We start from the raw sequence: 25,211 nt of genomic DNA, 5'->3' as shown, positions 1-25,211 counted from the left end.
GATGGAGTATAAAAGCAGGGAAGTCCTGCTACATCTGTACAGGGTATTGGTGAGACACTCTGAGAACACCCCCCGATCGCCCTGGTCCCCACCGTTCCACACAAGGTCAGCCCCCGATCACCCCCCCGATCTCCCACCCACCCTCCCCCCCGCACTCCAATCCCCTAACGACCCCCACAGGAGCTGGAGCATCATCGCGGCGCTCTCCTCAGGCCACCATTGCACTCAATACCTTCATCTAAATCATTAATGTATATTGTAAAGAGCTGGGGTCCCAGCACTGAGCCCTGCGGCACTCCACTAGTCACTGTCTGCCATTCTGAAAAGGATTTATCCCAACTCTATGCTTCCTGTCTGCCAACCAGTTCTCTATCCACGTCAGTACATTACCGCCAATACCATGTGCTTTGATTTTGCACAACAATCTCTTGTGTGGGACCTTGTCAAAAGCCTTTTGAAAGTCCAATTACACCAGATCCACTGGTTCTCCCTTGTCCACTCTAAAAGTTACATCCTAAAAAAAATTCCAGAAGATTTGTCAAGCATGATTTCCCCTTCATAAATCCATGCTGACTTGGACCGATCCATGCTTTCCAAATGCGCTGTTATTTCATCCTTAATAAATGATTCCAACATTTTCCCCACTCCTGAAGTCAGTCTAACTGGTCTATAATTACCCGTTTTCATCTCTCCCTCCCTTTTTAAAAAGTGGTGTTACATTAACTAGTCGAGAGAGGCAGCGGCCTATAAAAGACTCAGCAGTCCAGGGAGCGTCGAGAGAGGCGGGAGTCGAGAGAGGCAGCGGCCTATAAAAGACTCAGCAGTCCGGGGAGCGTCGAGAGAGGCGGGAGTCGAGAGAGGCAGCGGCCTAAAAAAGGCTCAGCAGTCCGGGGAGCGTCGAGAGAGGCGGGAGTCGAGAGAGGCAGCGGCCTATAAAAGGCTCAGCAGTCCGGGGAGCGTCGAGAGAGGCGGGAGTCGAGAGAGGCAGCGGCCTATAAAAGGCTCAGCAGTCCGGGGAGCGTCGAGAGAGGCGGGGGTCGAGAGAGGCAGCGGCCTATAAAAGGCTCAGCAGTCCGGGGAGCGTTGAGAGAAGTGAGAGTCGAGAGAGGCGGGAGTTGAGAGAGGCGTACCGGTGCAGCTCCAGCTGCGAGAAGTCAAAAAAGAAGTAGAAAGAAATCAAAAGGTGACGTCACAGCCAACGTGGTAAGTGATTGGCTGCTGATTGGTGAGTAGTTTTTCTTTTTCTTTATTAGTCAGTAACTTTTAACATTGTTGTCGGCAATTTAAGTGTATCTAAGGGTTAAGTCATGGCAGGACAGCTCGGTCATGTGATATGCTCCTCCTGTACCATGTGGGAACACGGGGACAACACCAGTGTCCCTGACGACTACATGTGCGGGAAGTGTGTCCACCTCCGGCAACTGACGGTCCGCGTTGCGGAGTTGGAGCTGAAGGTGGATTCACTCTGGAGCATCCACGATGCTGAGAATGACGTGAGTATCACGTGTAGCGAGTAGGTCTTACCGCAGGAGAAGGGTCCACAGCCAGCGAGGGAATGGAAGACCAGCAGGAAGAGTAGAGCAAGGAAGGTAGTGCAGGGATCCCCTGTGGTCATCCCACTGCAAAACAGATACACTGCTTTGAGTGCTGTTGAGGGGGATGACTCATCAGGAGTGGGCAGCAGCAGCCAAGTTCATGGCACCGTGGCTGGCTCTGTTGCACAGGAGGGCAGGAAAAAGAGTGGGCGAGCGATAGTGATAGGGGATTCAATTGTAAGGGGAATAGATAGGCGTTTCTGCGGCCGCAACCGAGACTCCAGGATGGTATGTTGCCTCCCTGGTGCAAGGGTCAAGGATGTCTCGGAGCGGGTGCAGGACATTCTAAAAAGGGAGGGAGAACAGCCAGTTGTCGTGGTGCACGTTGGTACCAATGACATAGGTAAAAAAAGGGATGAGTTCCTACGAAATGAATTTAAGGAGCTAGGAGCTAAATTAAAAAGTAGGACCTCAAAAGTAGTAATCTCGGGATTGCTACCAGTGCCACGTGCTAGTCAGAGTAGGAATCGCAGGATAGCTCAGATGAATACGTGGCTTGAGCAATGGTGCAGCAGGGAGGGATTCAAATTCCTGGGGCATTGGAACCGGTTCTGGGGGAGGTGGGACCAGTACAATCCGAACGGTCTGCACCTGGGCAGAATCGGAACCAATGTCCTCGGGGGAGTGTTTGCTAGTGCTGTTGGGGAGGAGTTAAACTAATATGGCAGGGGGATGGGAACCAAAGCAGGGAGATAGAGGGAAACAAAAAGGAGGCAAAAACAAAAGACAGAAAGGAGATGAGGAAAAGTGGAGGGCAGAGAAACCCAAGGCAAAGAACAAAAAGGGCCATTGTACAGCAAAATTCTAAAAGGACAGAGGGTGTTAAAAAAACAAGCCTAAAGGCTTTGTGTCTTAATGCAAGGAGTATCCGCAATAAGGTGGATGAATTAACTGTGCAAATAGATGTTAACAAATATGATGTGATTGGGATTACGGAGACGTGGCTCCAGGATGAGCAGGGCTGGGAACTCAACATCCAGGGGTATTCAACATTCAGGAAGGATAGAATAAAAGGAAAAGGAGGTGGGGTTGCATTGCTGGTTAAGGAGGAGATTAAGGCAATAGTTAGGAAGGACATTAGCTTGGATGATGTGGAATCTATATGGGTAGAGCTGCAGAACACCAAAGGGCAAAAAACGTTAGTGGGAGTTGTGTACAGACCTCCAAACAGTAGTAGTGATGTTGGGGAGGGCATCAAACAGGAAATTAGGGGTGCGTGCAATAAAGGTGCAGCAGTTATAATGGGTAACTTTAATATGCACATAGATTGGGCTAACCAAACTGGAAGCAATACGGTGGGGGAGGATTTTCTGGAGTGCATAAGGGATGGTTTTTTAGACCAATATGTCGAGGAACCAACTAGGGGGGAGGCCATCTTAGACTGGGTGTTATGTAATGAGAGAGGATTAATTAGCAATCTCGTTGTGCGAGGCCCCTTGGGGAAGAGTGACCATAATATGGTGGAATTCTGCATTGGGATGGAGAATGAAACAGTTAATTCAGAGACCATGGTCCAGAACTTAAAGAAGGCTAACTTTGAAGGTATGAGGCGTGAATTGGCTGGGATGGATTGGCGAATGATACTTAAGGGGTTGACTGTGGATGGGCAATGGCAGACATTTAGAGACCGCATGGATGAACTACAACAATTGTATATTCCTGTCTGGCATAGAAATAAAAAAGGGAAGGTGGCTCAACCGTGGCTATCAAGGGAAATCAGGGATAGTATCAAAGCCAAGGAAGTGGCATACAAATTGGCCAGAAATAGCAGCGAACCTGGGGACTGGGAGAAATTTAGAACTCAGCAGAGGAGGACAAAGGGTTTGATTAGGGCAGGGAAAATGGAGTATGAGAAGAAGCTTGCAGGGAACATTAAGACGGATTGCAAAAGTTTCTATAGATATGTAAAGAGAAAAAGGTTAGTAAAGACAAACGTAGGTCCCCTGCAGTCAGAATCAGGGGAAGTCATAACGGGGAACAAAGAAATGGCGGACCAATTGAACAAGTACTTTGGTTCGGTATTCACGAAGGAGGACACGAACAACCTTCCGGTTATAAAAGGGGTCGGGGGGTCTAGTAAGGAGGAGGAACTGAGGGAAATCCTTATTAGCCGGGAAATTGTGTTGGGGAAATTGATGGGATTGAAGGCCGATAAATCCCCAGGGCCTGATGGACTGCATCCCAGAGTACTTAAGGAGGTGGCCTTGGAAATAGTGGATGCGTTGACAGTCATTTTCCAACATTCCATTGACTCTGGATCAGTTCCTATGGAGTGGAGGGTAGCCAATGTAACCCCACTTTTTAAAAAAGGAGGGAGAGAGAAAACAGGGAATTATAGACCGGTCAGCCTGACATCGGTAGTGGGTAAAATGATGGAATCAATTATTAAGAATGTCATAGCAGTGCATTTGGAAAGAGGTGACATGATAGGTCCAAGTCAGCATGGATTTGTGAAAGGGAAATCATGCTTGACAAATCTTCTGGAATTTTTTGAGGATGTTTCCAGTAGAGTGGATAAGGGAGAACCAGTTGATGTGGTATATTTGGACTTTCAGAAGGCGTTCGACAAGGTCCCACACAAGAGATTGATGTGCAAAGTTAGAGCACATGGGATTGGGGGTAGTGTACTGACATGGATTGAGAACTGGTTGTCAGACAGGAAGCAAAGAGTAGGAGTAAATGGGTACTTTTCAGAATGGCAGGCAGTGACTAGTGGGGTACCGCAAGGTTCTGTGCTGGGGCCCCAGCTGTTTACACTGTACATTAATGATTTAGATGAGGGGATTAAATGTAGTATCTCCAAATTTGCGGATGACACTAAGTTGGGTGGCAGTGTGAGCTGCGAGGAGGATGCTGTGAGGCTGCAGAGCGACTTGGATAGGTTAGGTGAGTGGGCAAATGCATGGCAGATGAAGTATAATGTGGATAAATGTGAGGTTATCCACTTTGGTGGTAAAAACAGAGAGACAGACTATTATCTGAATGGTGACAGATTAGGAAAAGGGGATGTGCAAAGAGACCTGGGTGTCATGGTACATCAGTCATTGAAGGTTGGCATGCAGGTGCAGCAGGCGGTTAAGAAAGCAAATGGCATGTTGGCCTTCATAGCAAGGGGATTTGAGTACAGGGGCAGGGAGGTGTTGCTACAGTTGTACAGGGCATTGGTGAGGCCACACCTGGAGTATTGTGTACAGTTTTGGTCTCCTAACCTGAGGAAGGACATTCTTGATATTGAGGGAGTGCAGCGAAGGTTCACCAGACTGATTCCCGGGATGGCGGGACTGACCTATCAAGAAAGACTGGATCAACTGGGCTTGTATTCACTGGAGTTCAGAAGAATGAGAGGGGACCTCATAGAAACATTTAAAATTCTGACGGGGTTAGACAGGTTAGATGCAGGAAGAATGTTCCCAATGTTGGGGAAGTCCAGAACCAGAGGTCACAGTCTAAGGATAAGGGGTAAGCCATTTAGGACCGAGATGCGGAGGAACTTCTTCACCCAGAGAGTGGTGAACCTGTGGAATTCTCTACCACAGAAAGTTGTTGAGGCCAATTCACTAAATATATTCAAAAAGGAGTTAGATGAGGTCCTTACTACTAGGGGGATCAAGGGGTATGGCGAGAAAGCAGGAATGGGGTACTGAAGTTGAATGTTCAGCCATGAACTCATTGAATGGCGGTGCAGGCTAGAAGTGCCGAATGGCCTACTCCTGCACCTATTTTCTATGTTTCTATGTCTATGTTTCTATGTAACTACGTACATTGCAGGCCAGTCAGCCTAACCCCGGTGGTGGGAAAATTATTGGAAAAAGTCCTGAGAGACAGGATAAATCTTCATTTAGATAGATGGGTTAATCAAGGACAGTCAGCATGGATTTGTTGAGGGAAGATCATGTCTGGCTAATTTAATTGAATTAATCGAGGAAGAAATAAGGAGGGTCGATGAGGTTAGCGCGTTTGATGTACTGTATATGGATTTTATCAAGACATTTGATAAGGTCTCACATGGCAGACTGGTCACGAAAGTAAAAGCCCATTGGATCCAGGGCAAAGTGGTAAGTTGGATTCAAAATTGGCTCAGAGGCAGGAAACAAAGGGTAATGGTTGATGGGTGTTTTTGTGACTGGAAGGCTGTTTCCAGTGGGGTTCTGCAGGGCTCAGTACTAGGTCCTTTGCTTTTTGTGGTATATATCAATGATTTAGACTTGAATGTAGGGGGTATGATTAAGAAGTTTGCAGACGATTCTAAAATTGGCTGTGTTGTTGATAATGAAGAAGAAAGCTGGAGACTGCTTGAAGATAACAATGAAATTGTCAGGTGGGCAGAACAGTGGCAAATGGGATTCAATCCAGAGAAGTCTGAGGTAATGCTTTTGGGGAAGGATAACAATGCAAGGCAATACATATTAAATTGTAGGACACTGAGGATTTTTGAGGAACAAAGGGACCTGGGTATACATGTCCACAGATCCCTGAAGGTAGCAGGCCAGGTAGATGGGTTTTTATGACAATCTTGCAGTTTCGTGGTCACCGTTACTGACACTAGCTTTTTATTCCAGATTTATTTAATTAACTGAATTAAATTCCCCAGCTGCCGTGGTGGGATTTGAACTCGTGTCTCTGGATCATTAGTCCAGGCCACAGTTGTCCATAGCTCTTTCAAAGAGCCAGCATGGGTTTGATGGGCTGAATGGCCTCCCTCTGTGCTGGGAGATGCTGTGATTAAGAAGCAGGGCTCCAGCTCGCGTAGGCAATGTGGGTTCAAGGGTTGAAAGCAGGGGTTTGGGTGGAGCCCATATAGATGTACCACAAGGGGGCGCTACAGCATTGATTGATCCAATTATTGGCAGCGGGGAAACCGGGGACGGAAATATCTTCAATAAAATGTATACTGCGTCTTTTAAAGTGGTCAACACCACCAGCACGATCATAGAATCACAGAAAATTACAGCACGGAAGGAGGCCATTTCGGCCCATCATGTCCGCACCGGCCAACGAAGAGCGACCCAGCCTCATCCCACTTTCCAGCTCTGGGTCGTAGCCCTGTGGGTTATAGCACTTCAAGTGCACATCCAAGTACTTTTTAAATGTGGTGAGAGAACACCCCCAGCAGATCCAATCTTTCCTCATAGCTAAAATTCTCCAGTCCCGGTAACATCCTCGTGAATCTCCTCTGTACCCTCTCTCGTGTAATCACATCTTTCCTGTAATGTGGTGACCAGAACTGCACGCAGTACTCTAGCTGTGGCCTAACTAGTTTTATACAGTTCAAGCATAACCTCCCTGCTCTTGTATTCTATGCCTCGGCTAATAAAGGCAAGTATTGCGAATGCCTTTTTAACCACCTTATCGACCTGGCCTGCTACCTTTAGGGATCTGTGGACATGCACTCCAAGCTCCCTCCGTTCCTCCACCCCTCTCAGTACCCTCCCATTTATTGTGTATTCCCTTGCCTTGTTGCCCCTCTCCAAATGCATTAGAACAAGGCTGCAGTTAGAGCAGCCTTTCCACCCGCTGACAGCACTCACTGAGTCTGACTCATGGCATCGATCAGCTGGACATTGATCTGGAAACACCAGCCCCCTGGTGAGGGAATCAAGGCTCTGATGCGACTGATAAAAGTCAAGATGAGGTTGCGGAGAGGCACACAGCTGCTGCTGGACACATTGAACAGGAGGAGGCCATTCAGCCCCTCGAGCCTGTTCCCCCATTCAATCAGATCATGGCTCATCTGTATCTGAACTCCATCTATCCGCCTTGGTTCCACAAGTTCCAAGGCCGATACTCTCTAGAGTTTAGAACAGTGAGGGGGGATCTCATTGAAACATATCAGATTCTGACAGGGCTTGACAGGGTAGATGCAGGGAGGATGTTTCCTCTGGCTGGAGAGTCTATAACCAGGGGTCACAGTCTCAGAATAAGGTCGGCTATTTAGGTCTGAGATGAGGAGAAACCTCTTCACTCAGAGGGTGTTGAATCTCTGTAATTCTCTGCCCCAGAGGGCTGTGGAGGCTCAGTCTTTGAGTATATTCAAGACGGAGATTGATAGATTTTTGGATATTAAGAGAATCAAGGGATATGGGGAGAGTGCAGGAAAGTTGAGTTGAGGTAGATGATCAGCCATGATCTCATTAAATGATGGAGCAGGCTCTAGGGACCGAATGGCCTACCCCGGTTCGGGAGGGGCAGAGGGGATGGGAGGGGGTGGGGCATGTGAGGTAGGGAGGTCAGGAGGGAGTGAGGGGTGAGTTGGGATGGGGGGAGGGATGTGGTGTAAGGAGGGCGGGAGTGAGGGAGAAAGGCAGGGGAGCGGCTGGAGGTGGGGGTGGGGGGGGTGAGAATGGCTCGGTGAGGGGAGGCAGGCGGGGAAGTAGAGACTAACATCGGCTTCCGGTTAAGCAATGCCTCTTTTTAAAAAATTCATATCCTTGTTTTCAAATCCTTCCAAGACCTCACCCCTCCCTATCACTGTAATCTCCTCCAGCCCCACAATTCCCCCCGAGCTGTCTGCGCTCCTCCAATTCTGCCCTCCTGAGCATCCCTGATTATAATCGCTCAACCATTGGTGGCCGTGCCTTCTGTTGCCGAGACCCCAAGCTCTGGAATCCCTCCCTAAACCTCTCCGCCTCTCTACCTCTCTTTCCAACTTCAAGACACTCCTAAAAACATACCTTTTTGGTCACCTACACTAATTTCTTCTTATGTGACTCGGTGTCAAATTTTGTATCTCATAATACTCCTGGGAAGTGCCTTGGGACGTTTCACTACGTTAAAGGCGCTATATAAATACAAGTTGTTGTTGAATTGAAGGAAAATCTGGTATTCTGGATGTCACCGCTCCTTTTAACGCCCTCTCCAAAGCTCGCACAGCAAATATAACGTCCCTATTTAAAAAAGGAGGCAGACAGAAAGCAGGAATCTTTCGACCAGTTAGCATAACATCTGTCATTGGGAAAATGCTGGAGTCCATTATTAAGGAAGCAGTAGCAGGACATTTGGAAAAGCATAGTTCAATCAAGCATAATCAGCATGGTTTTATGAAAGGGAAATCATGTTTGACAAATTTGCTGGAATTCTTTGAGGATGTAACGAGCAGGGTGGAAAAAGGGGAATCAGTGGATGTGGTGTATTTGGATTTCCAGAAGGCATTCGATAAGGTGCCACATAAAAGGCACAAGATAAAAGTTCACGGGGTTGGGGGTAATATATTAGCATAGATAGAGGATTGGCTAACTAACAAAAAACAGAGAGTCAGGATAAAGGGTTCACTTTCCCGTTGGCAAATGGTAACTAATGGGGTGCCGCAGGGATCGGTGCTGGGGCCTCAATTATTTACAATCTACATTAATGACTTAGATGAAGGGACCGAGTGTAATGTAGCCAAATTTGCTGATGATACAAAGAAGGACATTGAGCTATCCAACAAAGACTATTACACATTCGACCAAACAAATTAAAAAGTAAGGGACAAAATTGAGGAAATGATGGCCCCTCCAAAATGGGATTTGGGATTCAATATTCAGATTCTCTCCTGGGTTCTAATCATGTCTCATGCACTAGCCATTGTATAGTTGGTTATAGTGGTATAACTATTTATCTTATTCTGTAAGTTAAAACAGAATACAAAGGAAGGGAATGTTGAAGGGTTGTTTAGATGAACCAAAGCCAAAGTGTTTGGATATAAAACTGAAGTCAGATCAAGGCCGAACATTTTTGTTGCAAAAGTGTTGGTTTGTCGGGAAAAAGTACTGTTTTTTGATGTAAAACAGGAATGTAATCTGGAGATTTTGACTGAGACTCCAATAAATCCAAATAGAGCTCATGGAAAAAGAACTCCACAAGTAATGACTCTAGTTTTATATTTGCGAAACATTAAAGGAGGGAGTGTAAGGTTACTAATCTTCAGAAAAGCACAGATGGAGACCATGAACTAACGATTAATACAAGCTTTTGGAATGAAGCTGGACAATTAAGGGCATTCTTGGTCAGCGACCAAAACTGACTCCATGCATAACAAGAATGGAGTTGTTACATGAGGCCCTGAACTTGATTGACCAGGGTGGGGAAAACCAAGCTCACTGAAGACACCAAGTCTGTAAAAAGACCAGACAACAAAGGAACCACATTAGGTGCACATCTTTTGGGATGAAGTGTTAAGATGAGAAATCAACTTGAGCCTTGCAGATTCAGTGTGCAAATGGGAAAACAGATGAGTTCATTATTGCAGTCAATCAACCAAGGGAACCACAAAACAATGTATCGATGCAAGCACTTTATCAGAAACCGCAGTGGCAGGAGATCAGTCATAACCCGAGCTAGAAGCAGCTCTGCAGAATACGGAAGAAGGACAGGAACAGACGGAAGAAGAAGTACACAGGAGAAATAGAAGGACACATGTACAGATGGACACAGGTCAAAAGAATGAACAGATGAATGGACGGAAGGACATGTAGTACGGAACGTACATGGAGGGTACAACACTGCAGAGAATGGCCAAAAGAAGAACCAACCAGTCACAGAACCAACGACCACAAAACTACAATAGATACAGCCAGGATTGCCTTCAGTCGATTTCTAAGAATCAGAGTAGATTGAAAAATAATCAGCCTATAAGACAAAGATGGGTGGGAAAGCAAATTGTGAGGAGGACACAAATAGTCTGTAAAGGGATATAGACCAGCTAAGTGAATGGGCACAAAATTGGCAGATGGAGTTGTAGAATTTACCAATATCTCGCAAAGATTCCAGGTACCTTTCCCCTACAGAGGAGAAGAATCCCTTTCTGGGCTTTTAAAATGAGTTTAAAGGGGCAGACGAAGCCTGCGGGGGATAAAAGGGGATTCATTCATGGAGACCCCCCACCCCCCCCCCCCCAGTGTTTGGACTCATAGGAAAGGGAATTCAAAATGGACCTAAATTACAGAAGCTTGAGATCCCCTAAACATCTATGGGAAGGAGCATATCAATTTTAAGATTCTACAACATTTTGGCTGCAAAAAAAAACAAGAGTTACCAAATACAGGAGGTGGGGCCAAATTCGTGTATTAAAGACCCCAGACTGTCTGGGGGAACTATTCACCCTCTAAGAGATAATCGAATTACCCAATCAAGCACAATGGAAATCATGGTCAAGAAACTGGACAATTCTAAAACAATGCAAAACCACTGATAGCACATTCTCACACCCTAATCGAGTTACTGTTGACAAAGGAGACATTTGAAAATCAGTGGACAGTACAGTTTAAACAGAGCCCAAGAGATTTGATGGAAGATAACAGAGCCTTTTTTTGGAATATATCTATCCCCCAGTTTTACAAAGAAAGACCAGCAAGGAGCAGCACGCAGACTAGCAGAACACAGAAACTAGCAGAAGACAGGAGAGAAGCAGAGCACAGACTGGAACACAGACACAGACAGCCGGAGGTGGGGAGTGAAGAAATGGAGCAGTGAAGGAAACTACAAGAACTCATCAAGGACCGACTGAGCACGAGGCCCACGAAACGGAAGGTTGTCAGCAACCAAATTGACAACCCGGGCCACCACAACCAGCGAAACGACCAACCAAAACCAACTCAGCAAAAACCGAAGAATCGACATTTATTTCCACTCGACAATCGACTTCGGAATGACCAATGGGTGAGAAATTACCAAAAGGGACTAACTAAACTATTCCTAACCAAAGAAAGTGGGTACTTACCCCATACACCCAAAACACAGCTTACCGCATCAACGGACGCACCCCAACCGAAGACTACGCAGTCCGAAGTCCTCTCCTCCGACCGGGGTACGGCTCGCCTAGAAGGCCAAGTGCAGCGAACCCCTAAACCATGATTCACCGGCAACTGTCAAAAGGGATTGGTGAGTATAGCCCCTGAACCCCACAGAGCTATAACTTAGTTAGTTAGGGGAATTGGGAGGAGGGAGGCTGGGATAACTTGTGTAAATGTATCTGCATTCGCCTTTTTACCCCATTTAGAGTTTAAGCTGTATTCTTTTCCCCACAGACTGTAATTGGACAATTTATTCAATGTGTTGTACCCCTCAGTGTGTATTGGTCTGTGTGTGTTATTAAAGGTGTGCCTTTTACTTCTTTGTAAACACAATAAAGACATACCTGCTTCCTACCTTGAAACCGATTGTCTGTCCAAGTCTGTCACAGTCCCTTCATAATTCCAGTGTCGAGAACCAAGGGTGTGGGAGCGATTCGGAACCGCTCATATAAGGTCAGAAGGGAAAGCTGACCCCCTGCAAACCAACCCTTACATAATGGCGACCTAGATGGGACACTGGTACAAGGGACGTGATAAGAGAGAGACTGGTTTCAGGAAATGAAGTAAAATGGAAGAGGGGATTTCCTCGTATGTGTTTAAGAGGGTAAATGTGGCTAAGGAGTGGGTACTCGATCTATTGTATGCTGAGCATCCAGAAGATGCTGCAGCTCAATGGACCGAAAGCAAGGACCATAAAAGGTCGATAGAGAAGGCCATTTGGCTAATTTGCCTTCAGCAACAGATCCGGCTTCTAGATGAGGAGAATGAGAAATTAAAGGGAATATTGAGACAGGCAGAAGAGAGGTCCAGCGCAAGGGCCACAGTCGGGGAAAGGCTGTGGACAGAGGTGGGACAGTTAAAGGAAAGTAGAGAGCTCACAAAAGAAAGGCACAAAACCCAACTGGGCCTTTTACAGTGTCAGATTATTGAAGCCAAGAATAGCGAAGGGGCATTGTGGGAAGAGAATTCCTGCCTCGCCAAGCAAGTTAAACAGTACGGGGAGAGGGTAAGAGACATTCAGGTAGCCTATAAGGTAGCCAGTACCAGGGAATTTGAGGCAGGAGACCACGGCCCCCGCCAGCAGCAGATCCAAAGCTTGAACCTTGCTCTATCCCGGGCTAAAGGCATGGTGTGCCTGTTAAACCCGGGTTTAGCCCAGGAATACCTGGTTGGGCAAGGAGAAATCCCTCAGTCACCGCCTGCAGCTCCCAGGAACGGCCCGGAGCAGCAGGGGTGTCAGCCAGAGTGCGGGGCAGGCAAGGATTGCAAACGACCAACACCGGCAGCCCCGAGTTTTAACTCGGCTTGGCAGCAGGGGGAAGAGGGCGAACCAATACAAGAAGGGCCGGAACCAGGGCCAATGCACCCGGTCCGGCAGCAGAAGTTTGGCCCGCCTGATGCAAATGGGGCAGCAGGACCCCTAGAAAGCAACTTCGTAGTCCCTCACGACACCCAAAAACTGAGGGCTATGATAGGTCACCTAAGTAAGCTCACCCAACAGGGGGATCCCTCGGTACACTTCCTGGAAGTGGAACACACAGGGGATATTAACGGGTGCGATGATTCGGAGCAGGCTAAGCTGTTGCTCTTCTCACTAGACACCAAGCTGTGCCATTCCCTCTCTGCAGACAGCAGAAAGGGGCGAAACACGTACGCTACGGTTAAGGAGGAGGTTCTAGAGGCCATGGGTATGAACGACGGGAGTCCTTTCTCCCGAGTGGAGAAAACAGTGCAGCTCGATGGGGAGACTCCACAGGCTTTCGTCGACAGGTTGTGGCCGGTCTACGAAAGGGCCTGCAGTGGGGTTCTTGACCGGGCCCACCTGAACCCTAACGAGCTGGCTCACTGGCTCCGCAGCCTGGTGGCAAACAGCTTACCTGGAGTAAAGGCAAAAGCCAAGGTCTGGTTCGATCCAAGAGATCCCAGAACCACCGAGTAGACAGTGGTCAGACAGTTGACACTGGCTTACCGGAACAGTAGAGGGACAGAGGAGCCCTCCTCTAAAGGGAGGGTCCATGAGATTAAACCCAGCTAAGGCAAGAGAGAGTTGCATCAGGAAGGTGGGAACCCTCCCCACAAAGGGGGCGAGTGTTTTGGGTGTGGGAAAAGTGGGCACTGGAGGAAGGATTGTAGGAACCCCTGGAAAGAGACTAAGGGAAAGGCCACTCCAGCCCCAGCCTGTAAGGCCAGGGCAGGAACACCCGACACATATGAGACACTCGTAGCCGCCCTACAGACACTCATAAACGGACAGGGAGCAGTCGCCATCGCAACCGGTCCAGCAGTCAGTACGGTAAAACCATCTGCTCCAACCCACCCAGATGCATGACTAAGGCCAGTGCAGCCTGTGCACCTGTGTTCCCTAGAGTACGATGCCTGGAAGAGACCGTGCGTTACGATGGAGGTGGAGAAAGTGAAAGGGACCTACCTGCTAGATACTGCTGCTTCCAGCACCCTTGTATATGCAGATAACCCAGCTACCTCACCTCTATCGAACGGGGTCCCGTACAGTCTAGTGGGGTTCACAGGCAATGAGCAAACTGGTTCATTTTCCATCCCGCTCACCATTCAGTTAGGTACACTCAAAACCAAATGGAAGTGTGTCCTGATGAAATGACAGCAGAAGGGAAAAGGGATCCTGGGAGCTGATTTTATCATTGGCCACCAGATCCTAGTGGATCTCAGGAACCATTGTCTATGGGGCGCCATAGTGACTGACAGGGAAGGTGAGGTGGCAGTGATCCCAGAAAAAGGGGCCAAGGAAACATTGTGTACCGTGAAGCCAAAGGAGGGTTATGACTTGGAATTACTGGTCAGTAACACCCCAGTGGAGTACCAGGCTTATGTACGGGCACACCTTGCAGCATTCGCCACCCACAAACATGACTTTGGTAGGGTAACGGGGGGTGGAAGTTAGTATAGTAGGGGACCCCATGACCCGGCCACAAAAGCAATATAACTTCCCCAGGGAGGCAGACGCAGACCTGACAACGGTGTTGGGATCACTGGTAGAGCAAGGGGTGTTAAGACCGATATCAATCCATGTGAACTCTCCACTGTGGCCGGTTAAGAAACCGGACAACTCATGGAGGGCCACCGTGGACTATCGAGTACTAAATAAGAATATCCCTGCCTGTGCACCCACTGTAGCAGCCGTAGCGGATCTCATAGGGAGTATTCCAGCATCCGCGACCACTTTCACGGTGCTGGATATATCAAGTGGGTTCTGGTCCATTTCTTTAAAACGGGAGGACCAGTACAAGTTCGCCTTTACTTTTAAGGGCCAACAATACACGTGGAACTGTCTTCCCCAAGGCTTCCACAACAGCTCCAGCATTTTTCACCAATGTATGGCGAACTGTTTAAAGGGCTTTAGCAGACCCCAGCAGTTGGTGCAGTATGTGGATGACCTGCTTCTGTTCACCGATCAGGGGGAGGAGCATGGCCCACTGTTGGCTGAGCTGCTGGAGCTGCTAAAAGAAGAAGGGTTTAAAGTAAATCCCAAGAAGGCACAGATCGGCCAGAAAGAAGTCAAATTCCTGGGGCTGACTGTGCGCGCTGGGGAAAGGGCCATAGATAAGGCTAGAAGGGAGGCAGTACAGGAGTTACCAGCCCCCAACACAGTGACAGGGGTAAGATCCTTTCTCGGACTCACCGGGTACTGCAGAGACTTCATTGAGGATTATGCAGCCACCGCAGCCCCTCTGCTCAGGCTCCTACACAAGGGTGTAGAGTGGGACTGGGATGAGGGTTGCGAGGCAGCATTTAATCAGCTCAAGAAGGACTTGCAGACCGCGCCAGCCTTAGGAGCGATAGATGTAGGAAAGGAGTTTTTCCTGGAGGTGGCAGCCAGCGGGGACAGTTTGAGCTCAGTGCTGCTTCAAGAGCGGCACGGCCAACTGAGACCGGTGGTTTACTCCTCCAGGATCCTCACAGATGTGGAGAAGGGGTACTCCAACTGTGAGAGACACCTCCTAGCCACACATTGGGCAGTGAAAAGATCCTTGATCTTCACAAGAGGGTCTCCTCTAACACTCCTAACCCACCACACACCTACTCAGATGCTCCTAGATGGGAGGATTAAGGACGGGACGGTGAGCAGTGCCCGCATTGCTCGCTGGACCCTGCTCCTCTCCCAGATGGACCTCAGAGTAGAAGGCCCCCGCGAGCCAAGGCTCGCAGCCAACCTAATCTATCCAGGGAAAGCCCACAGGTGCTCCATAGAAGGGGTATGGGAGGTGAACATTGGCCTTCGGGCGGGGTTACACCCTACAGGCCGGGACATCTACGTGGACGGGTCCAGCACGGTATCTGCTGACGAGCGACTCACTGGGTGCGGAGTCTATGACCCAAGGGCAGGTATTGCCCTGGCAATCAAGCTCCCCAGCACCATGAGCGTCCAGCATGCTGAACTGTCCGTCATAATGTACGTGGTGACCCACCCCGAGGAATTCCCTACCCCGTACATGATTTGCTCGGACAGTATGTTCACCTGCAATTCATGTACGGAGTACCTGGCTATCTGGTCCCGTCGCGGATACACGTCCGCTGATGGGAGACCCCTGGCAATCAAGCCCCTGCTGGAGAAAATCATGACAGCAGTGGGGGAAGAGGAAAAGGTCGACATACATAAGGTGAAGGCCCATTCAAAAACCGAACCCCGTGCAGAGGGAAACCAACAGGCTGACAAACTGGCCAAAGAAGGTGCCCGCATGGGAAAGTTCTGGGACTCCTATGACACCGGCTGGTGAATATAATGTAACTGAAATGAAATGTAACTGTGCTGAAATACAATTGTAGTGATTGAACCCCCTCCAAGCTGGGAGGGTATAAATGTAAAAGGTTTGTACCTGTAAAGGGAAAAGTGTGCATCTATGGATATGTTGCATAAGTGTAATGCATTTTGGGTATTAGTTTAGCTAATTTATGGGGAAGGTTATCTCTTGGGAGTCAGGAACTTTGCTCACCTCGAAGAATGATACCATAAGTGATATGGTATCACAGGGGGGAATGTAGAATTTACCAATATCTCGCAAAGATTCCAGGTACCTTTCCCCTACAGAGGAGAAGAATCCCTTTCTGGGCTTTTAAAATGAGTTTAAAGGGGCAGACGAAGCCTGCGGGGGATAAAAGGGGATGCATTCATGGAGACCCCCCCCCAGTGTTTGGACTCATAGGAAAGGGAATTCAAAATGGACCTAAATTACAGAAGCTTGAGATCCCCTAAACATCTATGGGAAGGAGCATATCAATTTTAAGATTCTACAACATTTTGGCTGCAAAAAAAAAGAGAGTTACCAAATACAGGAGGTGGGGCCAAATTCGTGTATTAAAGACCCCAGACTGTCTGGGGGAACTATTCACCCTCTAAGAGATAATCGAATTACCCAATCAAGCACAATGGAAATCATGGTCAAGAAACTGGACAATTCTAAAACAATGCAAAACCAGTGAGAGCACATTCTCACACCCTAATCGAGTTACTGCTGACAAAGGAGACATTTGAAAATCAGTGGACAGTACAGTTTAAACAGAGCCCAAGAGATTTGATGGGAGATAACAGAGCCTTTTTTTGGAATATATCTATCCCCCAGTTTTACAAGGAAAGACCAGCAAGGAGCAGCACGCAGACTAGCAGAACACAGAAACTAGCAGAAGACAGGAGAGAAGCAGAGCACAGACTGGAACACAGACACAGACAGCCGGAGGTGGGGAGTGAAGAAATGGAGCAGTGAAGGAAACTACTAGAATTCATCAAGAACTGACCGAGCACGAGGTCCACGAAACGGAAGGTTGTCAGCAACCAAATTGACAACCCGGGCCACCACAACCAGCGAAACGACCAACCAAAACCAACTCAACAAAAACCGAAGAATCGACATTTATTTCCACTCTACAATCTACTTCGGAATGACCAACGGGTGAGAAATTACCAAAAGGGACTAACTAAACTATTCCTAACCAAAGAAAGTGGGTACTTACCCCATACATCCAAAACGCAACTTACCGCATCAACGGGCACACCCCAACCGAAGACTAGGCAGTCCGAAGTCCTCTCCTCCGACCGGGGTACGGCTCGCCTAGAAGGCCAAGTGCAGCGAACCCCGAAACCACGATTCACGGGCAGCTGTCAAAAGGGATTGGTGAGTATAGCCCCTGAACCCCACAGAGCTATAACTTAGTTAGTTAGGGGAATTGGGAGGAGGGAGGCTGGGATAACTTGTGTAAATGTATCTGCATTCGCCTTTTTACCCCATTTAGAGTTTAAGCTGTATTCTTTTCCCCACAGACTGTAATTGTACAATTTATTCAATGTGTTGTACCCCTCAGTGTGTATTGGTCTGTGTGTGTTATTAAAGGTATGCCTTTTACTTCTTTGTAAACACAATAAAGACATACCTGCTTCCGACCTTGAAACCGATTGTCTGTCCAAGTCTGTCACAGTCCCTTCATAATTCCAGTGTCTAGAACCAAGGGTGTGGGAGCGATTCAGAACCGTTCATATAAGGTCAGAAGGGAAAGCTGACCCCCTGCAAACCACCCCTTACAGAGTGTAATGTGGGAAAATGTGAGGTTTTCCACTTTGGCAGAATGAAGAGGAAAGCAAATTAATTTTTAAATGGAGAAAAATTGCAAAGGGGACCTTGTGCATAAAACACAAAAAGTTAGTATGCGGTTACAGCAATAATCAGGAAGTCAAATGAAATTTGGCCTTAATTGCAAGGGGGATAGAGTATAAAAGCAGAGAAACCCTGCTACATCTATACAGGGTATTGGTGAGGCCACACCTGGAGTACTGTGTACAGTTTTGGTATCCATACTTAAGAAAGGATATACTTGCATTGGCAGCAGTTCAGAGAAGGTTCACTAGATTGATTCTGGAGATGAGGGGGTTGATTTATGAGGATAGGTTGAGTAGGTTAGGCCTATAATCATTGGAGTTCAGAAAAACGAGAGGTGATTTTATCGAAACATATAAGATAATGAGAGGGTGACAAGGTGGATGCAGTGAGGATATTTACACTCATAGGCGAAAATAGTACTCGGGGTCATAGTCTCAGAATAAGGGGCTGTCCATTTAAAACTGAGTTTAGGAGGAATTTCTTCTCTCAGAGGCTTGTAAATCTGTGGAAATCTCTGCCCTAGAGAGCTGTGTAGGCTGGATTTTGATTATATTTAAGGTGGAGATAGACAGATTTTTGAGCGATAAGGGAATAAAGAGTTATGGGGAGCGGGCAGGGAAGTGGAGCTATGTCCAAGATCAGATCAGCCATGATCTTATTAAATGGCGGAGCAGGCTGAGGGGCCAGGTTGCCGACTCCTGCTCCTATTTCTTATGTTCTTAACCCTTAAGACCCTTACCCAACAGGGCGTTGATGGTGCCGGAGAACCAGCCTGAGCCTCAGATCCTAAACTCCTCACTGCAACACTGGACTGAGACACAGAGGGAACAGAGTGTGTGCAGAGTGGCGACTGGCTGGTGCCCTGGTCCCCGAGCCCACTCAGCGACCGCCATCCCCCACCCTGGTCCCCTGAGAACCCTCCCCTCCGCGGTTCTGTCTTCATGAGGGAAGATACAAATAACCTTCCGAAGGTACTAGGTGACAGTGGGTCTAGTGAGAAGGAGGAACTGAAGGATATCCTTAATAGGCGGGAAATTGATGGGATTGAAGGCCGATAAATCCCCGGGGCCTGATAGTCTGCATCCCAGAGTACTCAAGGAAGTGGCCCTAGAAATAGTGGATGCATTGGTGATCATTTTCCAACAGTCTATCGACTCTGGATCAGTTCCTATGGACTGGAGGATAGCTAATGTAACACCACTTTTTTTTAAAAGGAGGGAAAGATAAAACAGGTAATTATAGACCAGTTAGCCTGACATCAGTAGTGGGGAAAATGTTGGAATCAATCATTAAGGATGAAATCGCAGCGCATTTGGAAAGCAGTGATAGGATCAGACCAAGTCAGCATGGATTTATGAAAGGGAAATCATGCTTGACGAATCTTCTGGAATTTTTTGAGGATGTAACTAGCAGAGTGGACAAGGGAGAACCAGTGGATGTGGTGTATTTGGACTTTCAAAAGTCTTTTGACAAGGTCCCACACAAGGGATTGGTGTGCAAAATCAAAGCACATGGTATTGGGGGTAATATACTGACGTGGATAGGGAACTGGTTGGTTGACAGGAAGAAGGGAGTCAGGATAAATGGGTCCTTTTCAGAATGGCAGGCAGTGACTAGTGGAGTGCCGCAGGGCTCAGTGCTGGGACCCCAGCTCTTTACAATGTACATTAACGATTTAGATGAAGGAATAGAGTGTAATATCTCCAAGTTTGCGGATGACACTAAACTGGGTGGCGGTGTGAGCTGTGAGGCGGATGCTAAAAGGCAGCAGGGTGACTTGGACAGGTTAGGTGAGTGGGCAATTAAATTGCAGATGCAGTATAATGTGGATAAATGTGAGGTTATCCATTTTGGGGGCAAAAACACAAAGGCAGAATATTATCTGAATGACAGCAAACTAGGGAAAAGGGGAGGTGCAACGAGACCCTGGGTGTCATGGTTCATCAGTCACTGAAAGTGGGCACGCTGGTACAGCAGGCGGTAAAGAAGGCAAATGGTATGTTGGCCTTCATAGCTGGGGGATTTGAATATAGAAGCAGCGAGGTCTTAATGCAGCTGTACAGGACCTTAGTGAGGCCTCACCTGGAATATTGTGTTCAGTTTTAGTCGCCTAGTCTGAGGAAGGATGTTCTTGCTATTGAGGGAGTGCAGGGAAGGTTCACCAGACTGATTCCAGGGATGGCTGGGCTGTCATATGAGGAGAGACTGGATCAACTGGGCCTTTATTCACTGGAGTTTGGAAGGATGAGAGGGGATCTCACAAAAACATATAAAATTCTGACGGGACTGGACAGGATAGATGCAGGAAGAATGTTCCCGATGTTGGTGAAGTCCAGAAACAGGGGACACAGTCTTAGGATAAGGGGTAAGCCATTTAGGACTGAGATGAGGAGAAACTTCTTCACTCAGAGAGTTGTTAACCTGTGGAATTCCCTGCCACAGAGATTTGTTGATGCCAGTTCATTAGATATATTCAAGAGGGAGTTAGATATGGCCCTTACGGCAAAGGGGATCAAGAGGTATGGAGAGAAAGCAGGAAAGGAGTACTGAGGGAATGATCAGCCATGATCTTATTGAATGGCGGAGCAGGCTCGAGGGGCCGAATTGCCTCCTCCTGCTCCTAATGTTCTTATGGAACATTAGTCCGTGTTCTGGGGATTTTCTGCTGGGTCCAAGTTTAATCAGCAGGGGAATTGTGCGAGTCCCAGTTAATAAAAAGAAATGCCAAATTAAAGAAAGACCTGCAATTATATAGCACCTTTCACACCTGAGGAGGTCCCAAAGTGCTTCACAGCCAATGAAGTACATTTTTAAGTGTAGTCACTGTTGTAATGTGAGAAACAAGGCAACCAATTTGTGCACAGCAAGCTCCCACACATGGCAATGAGTTGAATGACCTCTTCATGGAAGAGGATACAAATAACGTCCAAGAAATGCTCGGGAACCTAAGGTCGAGTGAGCAAGAGGAATTAAAGGAAACGATTGTTCATAACAAAATAGAGCTGGAGAAACTAATGGGACTGAAGGCCGATAAATCCCCAGGGCCTGATGATCTGCATCCCAGACTACTAAAAAAGAGGTAGCCATGGAAATAGTAGATGCATTGGTTGTCATCTTTCAAAATTCTATAGATTATGGAACAGTTCCTGCAGATTGTCGGGTGGCAAATGTAACCCCACTATTAAAAAAAAGGAGGGAGAGAGAAAACAGGGAACTACAGACCGGTTATCCTGACATCAGTAGTAGGGAAGATGCTAGAGTCTATTATAAAGGATGTGATAACGGCACACTTAGATAATATCAACGGGATTAAACAAAGTCAACATGGATTTATGAAAGGAAATTCATGTTTGACAAATCTACTGGAGTTTTTGGAGGATGCAACTGACAGAATAGATAAGGGATAACCAGTGGATGTAGTGTATTTGGATTTTCAAAAGGCCTTTGATAAAAATCCTACATAAGAGGTTAGTGTGCAAAATTAAAGCACATAGGATTGGGGGTAGTGTATTGGCATGGATTGAAAATTGGTTAACTGACAGGAAACAGTCGGAATAAATGGGTGTGTTTCAGGGTGGCGGGCAGTGACAAGTGGGGTACCACAGGGATCAGTGCTTGGGCCCCAGATATATACACATATAAATAAATGATTTGGATGAGGGAACCAAATGTTATATTTCCAAGTCTGCTGACGACACAAAATTAGGTGGGATTGTGAGTTGTGTGCAGATGCAAAGACACTGCAAGACGATTTAGATCAGTTGAGTGAGTGAGCAAACACATGGCAGATGTAACATATTGTGGATAAATGTGAAGTTACTCACTTTGGTAGGAAAAACATAAGGACAAAGTATTATTTAAATGGTGATAACTTGGGAAGTGTCGATGGACAGAAGGACCTAGGCGTCCTTGTACACCAGTCAGTGAAAGCAAACAGGCAGGTGCAGCAAGCAGTTAAGAAGGCAAATGGTATGTTGGCCTTCATCACAAGAGGATTTGAGTACAGGAGCAAGGATGTCTTACTACAGGGCCTTGGTGAGACTGCACCTGGAGTATTGTGTGCAGTTTTGGTCTCCTTACCTAAGAAAGGATATACTTGCCATAGACGGAGTGCAGCGAAGTTTCACCAGATTGATTCCTGAGATGGGCAGGACTGTCGTATGAAGAGTGATTGGGTCGATTAGGCCTGTATACACTAGAGTTTAGAAGAGTGAGAGATGATCTCATTGAAACGTATAAAATTCTGACTGGTTTGGACAGACTGGATGTGGGGAGGATGTTTTCCCGGGCTGGGAAGTCTAGAACAAGGAGTCACAGTCTCAGGATACGAGGTAGGAAATTTACAAATGAGATGAGGAGAAATGTTTTCACTCAGAGCGTGGTGAATCTGTGGAATTCTCTACTACAGAAGGCTGTGGAGGCCAAGTCACTGAATATATTTAAGAGGCAAATAGATGGATTTCTAGAAACAAAAGGCATCAAGGGGTATGGGGAAAAAGCGGGAATATGGTGTTGAGATAGAGGAACAGCCATGATCATATTGAATGGCGGTGCAGACTCGAAGGGCCGAATGGCCTACTACTGCTCCTATTTTCTATGTTTCTATGTTTAAGCGATGTAGTTCGAGGGATAAATATCGGCCTGAACTCGAGCCACAGAAACAGCAACTGAGAGTCTCCCCACAACCCTGGAGCACTGCAGCTGCCGGATTGCGAGCCCTGCTGCCCCTGTTTGCGATCAGAAGTTGGACAGGAGGTGAGCGGGGGCTGGAAATATCAGAGTTGGAGTTGGGGGAGGCAGGACCTCGGGAGTGTCAGTGTGCTGAGGCTGAGCTCAGTTATATCAGAGACTGTGACAGGAGCACAGACTGCCCCCAGCGAGCTCACTCACTCACACCCACACTCTGCCCGTGTCTCACACACCGTGTCTGTCACACTGAGACAGGCAGGAGGCTCGGGAGCGATTTCCGGGGATGGTGCAGGGATGGGACCGCAGTGTGCCAACGTCCAGATCTCCTCCACACGGTGGGTAACAGTTCGTCACTTATACTTTGCTGGGTGAAGGGGGAATGTGGGTCAAGGAATACAGCCGGGCTCCCTGTCATACACAGCACTCTTCAATTAACCCTTTCATTCACCGCAGCTCCCCACCATATTATATAACCCATACACAGGCACTGGAGAGGGTGCAGAGAAGGTTTACAAGGATGGGACCAGAAATGCGAGGGTGTACATATCAGGAAAGGATGAACAGGCTGGGGCTCTTTTCTCTTGAGGCTGAGGGGTGACCTGATAGAGGTCTTTAACATTCGGAAAGGTTTTGATAGAGTGGATACAGAGAGAGTGTTTCCACTTGTGGGGAAGAGCAGAACTAGAGGCCATCAATGTAAGATAGTCAGCAAGAAATCCAATCGGAAATTCAGGAGAAAATTCTTTACCCAGCAAGTGGTGAGAATGTGGAACTCGCTACCACAGGGAGTGATTGAAGTGAATAGTATCGATGTATTTAAGGGGAGGCTAGACAGCGATATGAGGGAGAAGGGAATCGAGGGTTATGCTGATAGATTTAGATGAGGAAAGACGGTAAGATCGAGTGTAATCATATGTAAACTAACACCTTCACATATTCAGCATTTGTCACTTTAAAAAATTCAGTATTTAAAGTGTTAATAACGGAACATCAGGGTTTACTTACTCAATCTGAGCTTGGTTCCTTTACCGAACGTGAGGGTAGCTCTCAGATTGCTGACAGTAATAGTCTGCGACATCCTCGCTCTTCACGTTGCTGATGCTCAGGGTGAACGTGTTGGACTGGTAACTGCCGGTGAAGCGATTGGCGGTTCCAGTGAAAAGTGATGTTGCTGCATAGATCAGCAGAGTGGGTTTCTGCCTAGCTTTCTGCTGGTACCAAGCAACATAATTGCTAACGGATGCACTGGCAGTACAGGTGATGGTTGCAGTCTGTCCCTCACTCACTGACAGCACCGGGGGAGCCTGGGTCATGATGATGTCCCCACTGATACCTGAGGGCGAAATGGGGAAAGAAAGTGAAGTAAACACTGTCACAGAAAGACGCTGTAAAATGAGAGATTGCTCGAGACACTGAGCTCTCCTCTAGTGTCAGCATTTGCCCTTCAATCACTGGTCAGTAGAGTTGGACAGAAATCGATAGCAGGGAGATATTAAACGTGGAAGGAGAGAGATTGGTACCTGCGACGCAGAATGCCAGAGGCCAGATCAGCTGGATGGGTGAAATCATAGTGTCTGCTCCAGTCCCTGTGCCTGCTTACTGATAAACTGCCCTTCACTGGGCCCTGCTTTATAAACCTGCAGCCTGTGAGAGTCTCACTGCCCATCCCTCAGTATGTAAATGTCTTCACCCAGAAAAAGCCACGTCAGCACATTTCACTTCCTCCTCTTCTCTACCTCCCGCAGTCCCTCTCCCTCCATCTCCCTCTCTCTGTCTGTCTGTCTCAGCCTTCATCGCCCTCTGTCTCAAAGCTTCCCTCTACACCTCTCTGACTCACAGCTTCTCTCTCGCTCCCTGTCCCTCCCCCACAGACTCCCAGGTGCAGCACACTGAAATGCAGAGTAAACCTCCCTGTGCCCTGCCCCACCAATTAACCCTTGACCCTAGACCATGCCTTCTCCTGGAGTAAGGGCCTATTCCCCACAATGGCCATCCCTTGGCCTCTCTCAGTACCCTGGCTGTTTATTGCTCAATTAAGAGCCGTTCTGTGCTGTGGGCCTATTCTCAGTGGGGACCGGTTTGGACAGAACGCCCATTTCATGAAGGCCCAGCAGAGGGAGGAGATACTCACCCCATCAGTGTGAGCTGGAGCGACAGGACAGGGTCTGACCCACTCCCCCACGCTGTCCGCTCAGAACCTCTCCCTTTCCCCTCCTCTCCCCCCTTCCCCCCCTCTCCCCCCTTCCCCCTTCCCCCGCCCCGGCCCCGCTCCCGCTCATGGTGTTTTTACTGGGATCAGGTGCCAACGATCCCACATTTACAACAGGAAGGGTCTGCACTCTACGTCGACCATGGACCCCCAATAGGGACTAGGAAACATGGCTCCTTCCTATTGGTCCTCCAATCGGGCCCAGGAAATATGGCTCCCTCCTATTGGTCCCCCAATAGGAACCGGGAAACATGGATCCTTCCTATTGGTTCCCCAATATGGACCAAAATACATGGCTCATTCCTGTTGGTCCTCCAATAGGGCC

At 47.7% G+C, this 25,211-nt stretch overlaps 1 gene segment (V, D, J or C); it reads right to left on the bottom strand.

The window, feature by feature from the left end:
- Window positions 1-23,702: 23,702 nt before the first annotated feature.
- On the bottom strand, window positions 23,703-24,246 carry LOC139269177 (Ig kappa chain V-V region MOPC 21-like). The segment is given in 2 exon segments: window positions 23,703-24,010; window positions 24,198-24,246. Coding segments are annotated over 2 exon segments (357 nt in total).
- Between the last annotated feature and the right edge of the window lie 965 nt (window positions 24,247-25,211).

The sequence above is a fragment of the Pristiophorus japonicus genome, chromosome 8 (genome assembly GCF_044704955.1).
Source record: "Pristiophorus japonicus isolate sPriJap1 chromosome 8, sPriJap1.hap1, whole genome shotgun sequence".
Classification (NCBI taxonomy): Eukaryota; Metazoa; Chordata; class Chondrichthyes; family Pristiophoridae; genus Pristiophorus; species Pristiophorus japonicus.
Note: the sequence above shows the minus strand (reverse complement) of the source record. Positions and strands in the feature narration are given on the sequence as shown.